Source organism: Carya illinoinensis, chromosome 12 (genome assembly GCF_018687715.1).
Source record: "Carya illinoinensis cultivar Pawnee chromosome 12, C.illinoinensisPawnee_v1, whole genome shotgun sequence".
In the NCBI taxonomy this organism is placed as follows: domain Eukaryota; kingdom Viridiplantae; phylum Streptophyta; class Magnoliopsida; order Fagales; family Juglandaceae; genus Carya; species Carya illinoinensis.
Window position 1 is genome coordinate 15,595,704 of NC_056763.1, and position 10,616 is coordinate 15,606,319.

At 39.5% G+C, this 10,616-nt stretch overlaps 1 protein-coding gene across 1 annotated transcript; it reads left to right on the top strand.

Annotated features, from left to right (window-relative positions):
- The first annotated feature begins 207 nt into the window (after positions 1–207).
- Positions 208–4,453, top strand: LOC122288914 (protein NUCLEAR FUSION DEFECTIVE 4-like). The gene is made up of 2 exons (XM_043095738.1): positions 208–763; positions 3,192–4,453. Exons 1-2 carry the CDS (start codon positions 317–319, stop codon positions 4,383–4,385), a joined length of 1,641 nt encoding a protein of 546 aa, XP_042951672.1. The 5' UTR covers positions 208–316; the 3' UTR covers positions 4,386–4,453.
- Positions 4,454–10,616: the final 6,163 nt, after the last annotated feature.

Here is a 10,616-nt window from a genome sequence, read left to right on the forward strand (position 1 = left end):
AATCATTTTAGAAATTCTCTAGAATTTGGGAAAATAAAAAATAATGCTTGAATTAAATAATATCGAATATTAGACTATATATATTCTTCACAAAATATAAGATTTAGGTATTATATGATTTCCTGGTCTTTTTTAAGTAATTTATGACAAATTGTGGCGAAGCTGGTCCTTATCTGTAATATTATAAACAACCTTTTTAACGAAATACGAACCATGACGATAGCCTATCGAGTAATGAACATCAAGACAAGAAGACAAAGCACACGGCAATCATGATCTGAGACGAGAGAGAGAGAGAGTAGAGAGAGAAATAGAGATGCCGAGCAGCAGATGGATGGCTACGGTTGCCAGCATATGGATCCAGTGCAGCTGTGGTTCATCCTACACCTTCGGCATCTACTCCTCGGTTCTTAAATTAACCCAGTCATATGATCAATCCACCCTCGACACCGTTTCTGTCTTCAAGGACGTTGGCGCCAACGCTGGCGTCCTCTCAGGCCTTCTCTATTCCTCCGTCACCCTCAGTAACGCGCGTCTCCGTGGTCCATGGGTGGTCCACGCTGCCGGTGCGATCCAGTGCTTCCTGGGCTATTTCCTCATTTGGGCCTCCGTCGTCGGTTTGATCCCTCGGCCTCCGGTGCCGTTGATGTGCCTCTTCATGTTTCTGGCGGCTCATGCTCAGACTTTTTTCAACACCACCAATGTGGTCAGTGGTCTGGAAAACTTTCCTGACTATGGTGGAACCATCGTCGGCATCATGAAGGTAAGTGTACTTGTTTTCGTTTGTTCTACTCTGATTGATCGGAGCTCAGAACTCTGGTTCTGGGTTTTTCATTTAATTACTTGCATGAGCCTAACACACCCTTAGGAACTCAAAAATCTTTCTTTAGAATTTCAACAAGCTTCAATTTTTTAATTAGGAGAAAGAGAAATCTTTTTTTTTTTTTTTATAAGTAGGAGAAAGAGAAATCATCCCAAACTGTAAAAAGAATTCCCATAAAGTTTTGCATTTCGAGCCAAAAAAATAAATGTGATAACCATTCCATTCATAGCGAGTGAAATCGTGACAAATTAGATACGTGCAATAGGCAACTTTGTGTAGAGTTACGACAAGTCCACGCAATAATGACTTGCACAATGTGACGCTGATTTCTGTCTGTCCTGTTAGGCTGTTTTTTCACAGAAGGAAATGACTTTATGGCCTATAGGGCACCACCGTGAACTGTGAAGGCATTATCTTGACTTGTACATATATCTTTGGGTGACTCTGCCGCCCACGCTTACCGCTGGGCTTACCGCCCAGTGTAAATTTTTTTTATTTTTTTTTTAATTTTCTTTTCATAATTTTTTAATATTTTTTTAATCATTAAATAAAAAAAAATATACTAATACATTTAAAATTACTTTTTAAATTATTAAGTAATTTTTTTTCCGAACGGTATACTTGAACGGTACCGTCCGAGCCGGCAAAATAGCTTTTCTCTATTTGTTTAGCTGAAAAAGGGAGAGAGAGAGGAAAAAGTGTACATATATCTTTAGCTGAAAAAGGGAGAGAGAGAAAAAAGTGTACATATATCGTTAGCTGAAAAAGGGAGAGAGAAAAAAGATGAGTCGAGCAATTGTAACCCGGTATAAAGTTCATTCAGGAAACCCCACCTACTTTAGTCTCTGGTGTTTTGTGAGTCTTTACAATAGAATAGTTGTGCTAAGAGCAATCTCATACGACCAGCCGGATGTTTGGTTTGCTAAGACAATCATGCAGCGGATTAGCTTTAAGCCTTAGGCTGTAGAAATAGCCAGCCACTACAGGGCTTGTTGGCGAGCACTGTTGATCACTAGCCATCCATAAATTCATGAATAAAAAAACACCAGTCACTTTTTCATTGCGATATATTTAGAAGGAAAATACTTAATATTTTAATATAATAATATTAAAATGGAAAAACGATTAAATTTTTTTAAATTTGAATTTTAAAAATAAAACCTTACTATTTAAGTGATGTGGATGGGTGAGCTCTAGCCTCTGTACACTGGCTTGAGAATAGAATAATTTATTTCAATTAAAAAAATTTAATTCTCAAGTCGGTGTGTAGAGCATATCTAATAAAACGCTTACATGGTGAAAATTGATTTGGAAGATAAATTTTAAAATTTGAATCTTACAAATCAAATCTTACCATTTAACTGATGTGGATAACGTGCTCTGCACACCAGCTTGAGCATATAATAACTCTATTTCAATACAATAATATAAATAAAAAACCCTGAGGGGTAGCTAAGTTGGTCAGGCCTTGAGTTTGTTACCCAATAGTCACCAGTTCAATTTCTGTCAGGGCCACTAGAGATTTACCTAGCCGTTAATTTCAGGGCAAAAAATATTATAGCTAAACAGTCCAATAAAAACAAACACTATTTAAATGGGAAACAAGATCTTATATATTTAAATGGGAAAATATATTTTAATAAGATTTGGAAAAATAAGTGCGATGGGAAAAGACAAATTTTAAAAATATGATAGTAAGAAAAAAATAAAGAAAGAATGTTTAGATTGAATGATGAAAGTGAATAGTCCAAATGGAGAATCAGATGTAGGTGGATAGCCAAAACGGAAAAAAGATGATCTTCTAACTAAATGTTAGCCAAACATTTGTTGAGCCAAGTATGCTCTAATAATCCATTGTTATGCATTTTAGCATTATAGGTAGTGTTCAGGGTTAGATTTCTCTGCACCAATGCATTTTAGCAATGTAGGTAGTGTTCAGGGTTAGATTTCTCTGCACCATAACTAGTGCTTTAATTCAAAGTCTATGCCAATTTTTCTTTCCTGAACTTTACTCACTTCTTTCATGCTGATGATGGAAGAAATGGGATGTAATCAATTGTTTCCTCTAAGGACCATGAGGTACAAATTGGAAGGAATTTTAAAGCAGATCTAACAGCAATTGGCATAGTTGAATTTCATATTATGTGCAGCATCAGATTAGGAATTCAAAGAGAATGACATGCATTTTGCCTTGCTTAGGTGCTTTGGTCTGACCAACTGTTGGCAATGACTAAATTTAACAATTCTGTTCTGAATAATAAGTTATCCTTGTGAAGTCACTGAAGAACAAAAAACCTGGCTATCGCTTTGTAGAACTTCTAATACTTCCCTAGTCAAAATTTTTCATTTTATCTCCTTTCATGAACAGGGCTTTCTCGGTATAAGTGGAGCAATACTAATCCAAGTGTATGACACTCTGTGCAAGGGCAAGCCAAGCACGTACATTCTGATGCTCGCTCTGTTGCCTACATTCATCTCCCTTGTGCTTATGTTTTTTGTGAGAATTTATAAAGCAACTACAGGTGATGGCAAGAAGCACTTAAATGGCTATTCTTCTGTTGCTCTGATCATTGCTGTTTATCTCATGGTTCTTATAATTTTGGAAAATGTCTTCACTTTGCCATTTTGGGCAAGAATTTCTACATTTATTCTTCTTCTGTTTCTACTCGCATCACCTCTTGGAATTGCAATCAAGGCACAGGAGGAGGACACAAGGAGATTACGACAAATAGATTCAATTGATAGTAATCTTTTAATTGAAAGTGCTGAGCCAATTACTTCCCCAAAGTTTTCTTCAGCAGAGGATTCAATAGAGTATCATGAAATCCAAGGTGGAGTGGGTGGAGTGGGGGCCAGTTCAGTTGACAAAACGCTTGTGGATGCAGAACACTTGAATCTATTGCAAGCTATGCGTACTGTAAACTTCTGGTTGTTGTTTGTTGCCATGATATGTGGAATGGGCTCTGGGCTGGCTACAATTAACAACATGAGCCAAATAGGGGAATCTCTTGGTTACAGAACCGTGGAGATAAATAACTTGGTTTCTTTATGGAGTATATGGAATTTCCTTGGCCGTTTCGGAGCGGGATATGTATCAGATTATTTACTGCACACAAGAGGTTGGGCAAGGCCATTGTTGATGGCTATTACGCTAGCCACAATGACAGCTGGCCATGTATTAATTGCTTTTGGTTTTCCCGGAAATTTATATGTGGGTTCAATCCTAGTGGGAATTTGTTATGGTTCACAGTGGTCGCTAATGCCCACAATCACTTCGGAGATATTTGGAGTCAGGCACATGGGTACTATTTTCAACACAATTGCCACAGCAAGTCCTGTGGGATCTTATATTTTCTCTGTAAGAGTGATTGGGTATATTTATGACAAAGAAGCATCTGGTGAAGATGGCACCTGCTATGGCACTGGCTGTTTTATGTCATCTTTCATGATCATGGCATCTGTGGCTTTTTTCGGTTTCCTTTTTGCTGTTGCATTGTTCTTCCGGACTAAGAGGTTCTATCAACTTCTTGTGCTTAGAAGGTTAAAACATTCTCTAAAATGACAAGTTAAAATGCACTTTTTGTACATGTGAATGTAATGAATGAGGCCATAACCTCCTCTCTCTCTCTCTCTCTCTCTCTATGATTTATTGTGGGTTTTATATGATTTAAAAGCTCATAATTTACTTATTTCTTTGTTATTGATTGAATGATGTCTCCGTTTTCAGGAGAGAAGTTAAGTTATAGTTTGCCATATTATTGATATGTAAATATAAAAAAACAGTGAGTATATTTACTTATTTGTTCTGTGAGCACCAACAACTCGTTTAATATTATTCTCAACTCATTTACTTTTTGTTCTTCTTCTTCTTTAGTTTTAGTTTATTTTTTATTTTTTTTTTAAAAATGAGTGCAAAGCAAGGATCATTTTGTTTGTTCACATTTTTATTTTCCAAGTTTTTACTGAAGTTTTTTGTGCTGTTAAGTTTCATGAATTCTCTGAATTCGTTTATTTATGTAATTGATGGTCCGCTTAGAAGAGTGATGCGGATATTGATTATGTAGTGATAATGTTGATTCTCTTCTTTATATAGTTATCGAATATTGATTTCCATATCTTTTTTCATCCTCATTGTTCATACATTTGTACACGTATGTGAAACAGAGATTTTGTCCATTCTCTCTCTCCCACATTTGTTCGACTTAAATTAACTTAACTCTTCCAGTTTTGTATAAATGATCATTGTAGTTAATTTTTTTCATTATAACCTATGGAAAGTAAGAGTTAGCACTCTGTATCAACTCTTGGATTAACCTCTAGGCAACCATTTTATCAGTGACAATCATCGGATTCTTTGCCTCGGTTGGTCCTAGAACAGAGCAAAAGTCTTAATGTAACAGGACCTTGAAGCTCCTGGCAGTGAATGAATGAAAAGATGATTGCTGAAATATTGAGGACAGAACATGCTAAATGCCACACCCTGGAGAAGTATAAGAGAGCACTAATGGTGTTGTGATTATTTTCTATTGTTCTTTGCTTTGGAGTGTTATCAGTTTCTTTTTATATTTGTATTAGAACATTTGAAAGACAGTTACCTATATATACGGTATACTTTTTTTTTTTTTTTTTTTTTTGTCTGTGCTTAATTATTAGTTATGCTTGGCAGAATGTTTACTGAATCTCAATTGTCTAGTGCTTCTTTGCTATGCTTTGAGAGGCTGCTGGTATATTTATGGATAGTCATATGTAATTTTAGGCTGCTGTGTTGAGGTTGTATTGGCCTGATGTTGGCAAAGGCCGAGCAGTTTATAATTGGCACTTTGCGTTTGTTTGTACTTTGTACGTGCTGTGTGTACAGTGTACACATCAGTGCCATTGCCTCCTCTTTCGGAGCTGAGGAAAGCTACTGCAAATCATATATTCTAAAATGTTTCTATACATCTTAAGCCATATATCACAAAAATAGCTCTTGCTCTTTATCTGGTATATTTATGGAAGGAGAGAAAGTCAAGCACCCAAAGCCTGAAATAAGATGTGGCATGTGAAAATCATTCCAATTCTTTCCTGTTTACTCGAGAACGTGCACTCACCCTACGCTGAACCCTACTGGTGCCACGCCACCAGGAAAGCCAACCCATGTTTAAATCGTCAATAGGTCTGTCCCTTTTAGCTGTCTACCTTCTTCCTCAAATGAATATTAAAAAAGATATTTTTTGTTTACTCTCTCTCTCTCTCTCTCTACTGTTGAATTTGAACTGCAGGGCATAGAATTCCCTTGTCTTCTTCCTCTAGTACTTATGCTTCTTCATCAAAGATAGAGTCAGAAGATGATGTGGAGGATGCACTTCCTCCACCTCCACCACAACCACCTCCCTCTTTGCTGGATACTGGCAACATCAACTATAGGAATGGCGCTATTAAACCCACATATTTACCTCTACCACCTCCACCTCCAATGCTGCCAAGGCCTGTTGCAGCAAATTTGGTTATGCCATTGCCTGCACCACCTCTGCTGCCGCTGCCATCTGGCCCCCCACCGAAAGAGAAAAATGTGGATTACCTTCGTCTCCCCCACTCCAATTGTCTGCCCAACCACCTCCACTTGGTGTTAGTGGAGGTGAAAAGGAGATAAAACAACCTGCATTGTTTGATGGTTTGACTTTCAAGGAGCAAGCAGGTAAGCTCATCTTCGTTCTTCCTACAATGCCGTCTTATCTTGAAATGCATAAGATTTTAAAAAATGAGATGGATCCACACCTAGCTAAGTAGGCATGTTCTTGTGAGATTTTGAATATTAATGTACAGGGTAGCTTAATAGGGTTTTTATGCCCAAAAAGGTACATATTTGGTTGGCAATCTAAAACCTGATGGTTTTGTACTGCTATTCCAAGTTTGCACTAAGTAGCTTTAATATCTCCGTTATAGGTGCGTACCATGCTTCCTCCTCCTCCCCCCACTTGGGCTGCCAATGAAGTCAAGTAACAGACCGAAGGTGCATCATCTGATGCTGACACCAATAATTTTTCAGCAGCCAAGGATCTCTCAAAATTGGTTCCACCTCCCCCCCTCCAAGGCAACAACCTCCAGTACCTGGACCGCTCACAACTTTACAGCATGATGTATTACCACTAGGAATATCTAGTCATCCCCCCACTGCTACCTCTTCCAGATATGCGGCTTCTATTAGCTGGTCCTAGACTTGCCAGCCTTGGCCCCCTACAGTTACGCATTTGCTAATGCCAAGGTCGTATGGTCCTCCAGGGCCTCCCCTAATTATGAGACCACCACATCTACCGGGTCTTCCATCTACCTTCAAAGAAGATGAGCATGCTACTAATAGGCCAACTGCCAGAAACCAACTTATATATAAATATATATATATATAGAAAAAATCTTCACAACCTCCCAACACCCCAACACCCCACCTTTTTTTTAATTTTTATTATTTTATCTTTTATCAAATATTTAATATATAAATAATGAATAAAATAATTAAATTAATTTAAAAAGAATAAATTCAAAAAAAAATATTAAAAATTTGAAAAAAGGTGGAGTTTTGGGATGTTGGGAGGTTGTGTAGCAAAATCCATATATATATATATATATATATAAATCTGCTGCATCTACTGTTGTTAGGAGACCACTAGCTCAGCACACTCCAGAACTTACAGGTATGGCTAAATGATTCTCTTTTCCTAGTTATTTATTGTATATATGTGTTTATACCCCCCCCCCCCCCCTATAAAAAACAAAACAATTGTTTAAAAGTATAAAACATTCCTGGCTATTGCATCTCTATATACATACATTTAATTGGAGAGCTTTCGTTCCAGCTTAGAAACAGGATACTGGATATGCGGCGTGTTAAAGACATGTTTCACATCACTAACAGCATGAATAACCTTTAACGAAATGAGAGGCGGCACGAGGTGCCCAGTGGAACTTCGATGCTTAAGTTAGAGAGAAGTGGTCTCAATATAAGTGTGTGAATGAATGTATCAAATGCGTTACCTATTGATATTATTTATAGGAGTGTGATGAGAGTGATAACAACTAATTTCTAAAGATTATCTTGAAGACCCTCCGTATTAAGTGGAGTAATCACCTCCCTGATCAGTCGGAATGTTTTTTACTCAAATTATCTATAGCACGTATCATCGAGACCGAGACCAATCCTTAGGCTCGTAGTTCAACTCCTGGTGTCTCAAACTTGGGCCCTTTAGCATATAGGGTTATTCCTCCAAGCCCATAAATATCCCTTCCAATTATCCCACTAATTTCTTTCGTGCTTGCATGTGGGAAACTCACTAACTTGGGTTTCCCTTCCACCCCGCTAGCTTGAGACAGATGGCAACCCCAGGGATCATACCTTGCTGGGGTCTACACTAGCTAGAGTGAGCGCTTTTGTAGATTTTAACTCCTTGGCATGTTAGGGTCATGACACAGGTCATCTATAACCGTTCCTGCGCTTTCATTCCTCATTTTCATTTCTATTCAAGATTGATTACATATTACGCTGTCAACTATTTGCCTTCCCAAGAACCCTTCATCATTGCTTTCTTTTTCCTACCTCTTCCATTTCCTTTTCTCGAGTTCTTTCGTTTTCCCTCAGCTTCCTACTCTAGGGTAGGTTTGGATAGTGAGATAAGAATTTTTGGTTTTAGACCAAAGTTTAAAATATTATATTTTAATATTATTATTGTTTTAGAATTTGAAAAAGTTAAATTGTTTATTATATTTTGTGTAGAAATTTGAAAAAGTTATAATCATGAGATGAGAATTTTGTGTCTCATCCCACTTGCCAAACCTGCCCTTAGACTTTCAAAAAGACTCGCAACCTCTCACTCTCTCGACTTTGTTTCTTCCAACCTAAACACCAAATGACTCACCGTGGTTCTTCCCACATTTCCCACCAAGCTTCTGTCCAAATCCCTTCCATGGTTCTTCCTATTCTGTGACCAAATCTTCATAGGGTCATACCCCTTCTTTCTTTGAAAGGTTCACTTGGCACTACCTTTCTGCCTTCTGAAGCTCCCGAGAAGCGCCTTCGCCAAACTAAGGGTGAGGCACCAACCAACCACCTAACTGAAGACGTTGGGGGCGTGGTTGATGACGTAGGGCTAGATATGGCCGTTGATACTGGCGTCCGCCCCACTTTAGAGGGGGAGACACCCTCTGTTGAGCAAGAGGCGCCCTTCGTTTCTCCAACGACTATGTCATGGCCCGCATCCCTCAGGTTAGACGACATTGATGGGCTTATGGGCCAAGCCCTTGTTAACTTGGTTATGGCCTTTGATTTTGAGTTTCCCACCAAGGCGTTAGACTTGATGGGTACACCAACCTTTGAGTTCCCCTCTCCTCTTGTTAGCCTCAACTCTTAGTAGCGACGAATTTGCGTCTGACATATTGGACACCTTTTCAATGGGTGTGGCTGGGGTCATGGTGTTTGAGGTCTCCACCCTATTGATGGCGGCGACCAAGGCTCCAATCTAAGTTCCTTACCCTTGACTATCTCTGGGGGTGAAACTCCACCAACAGACAACGAAATGGTTTCCATTCTCTCCCCTTCCCCCTCTTCTTTTGGTTGTGATGTGGATTCCTCGACCCCTGGGGAGGGGGGTGGGTCGTCAAGGGAGGATCAAGTAGAAGGAGGAGATGAGGAAGATGGAAGCAGAAGGGAAGGAAGCCCCAATGACACTTTTGTATTTGTCACCCCCTTGGTCTAGGACACTTCTATGCCAGAGGTAGAAGTTGCTAATACCTCTTCTACACCATTGACACATTCCCTAGGAAAGGCCCAGGTGGAAGGTCAACGAGCCACGGTAGGAGGGGCCAAGGGACCCTCTCACTTTGCTTCCCTTCCTCAGGATGGGGTCGTGGTGGAAATGTCATGCCGCTTGAAAGATTTCTTGTCTCCGATATGACATTGTTGGTTCCATTATCATTATTTTCTTTCTTTACTTGTATGGTCCATTCCTTAGTGTGCTATTGTGCCTTGTAGGGCATAAAGGACTTGGCAGCTTGGATTGTGAATGATCATGCCGACTTAGAGTTGGAGGTATGCCAGGGGCGAATGTTTGGATTTTTCACCAAACAAGAAATGACTCAGTTGCTAACTGAGAAGACTGAGGTAGAATCCTACCTCAATCAAGCTAATGGGCATATCCACTCCTTGGAAGGTGACCTCTAACTCATTCATGTTGAAGCGTCTAAGCTTCACGGCAAGTTGCTTCAGGCTAAGTCCCTTAATGCCAGACACAACTTTGCCTTGCAATTGGCAGAGTTTAAGAGTGATTCAGCTCGCACACTCAGCTATTTCACTTCAAGGGAAAGTTGGAATCCTCTCAACAACTATTGACTTCCACTGAGCAACAATGCTATGGTTTGTCTAGGTGTTGGCTACCTTTGAAGAAAATTGTAGGTGACTTCACCTTGACCTTTCAGAGGCGAAGGCGTCGCATAAGGAAAGCTCGAAGGCAATTTGGCCTTCAATTATGTAGAAGGAAGGGTCCTATGAAGATCTGTGCAGCAGGTTTGCTGCCTACAAGGAGGATTGAGAGGAAATAGATGCCAAACAAGATAAGATGAGCAAACCATGCTACATTTGGACAAGAAGGTAAAGGAGCAGAAGAAACAGTTGTTGGAGTTAGAAGCAGAATTGACCGCTTCAAGAGGAGAGGTGGTCCGTCTAATACCACAATTGGTGTCTACCAGAAATGTTAGGGATCGGGGCGTTGGGTACGAGTATGGGGCTGGCGTGGCCCACCTGCGAGCTCACTTGCTGGCCCATCCT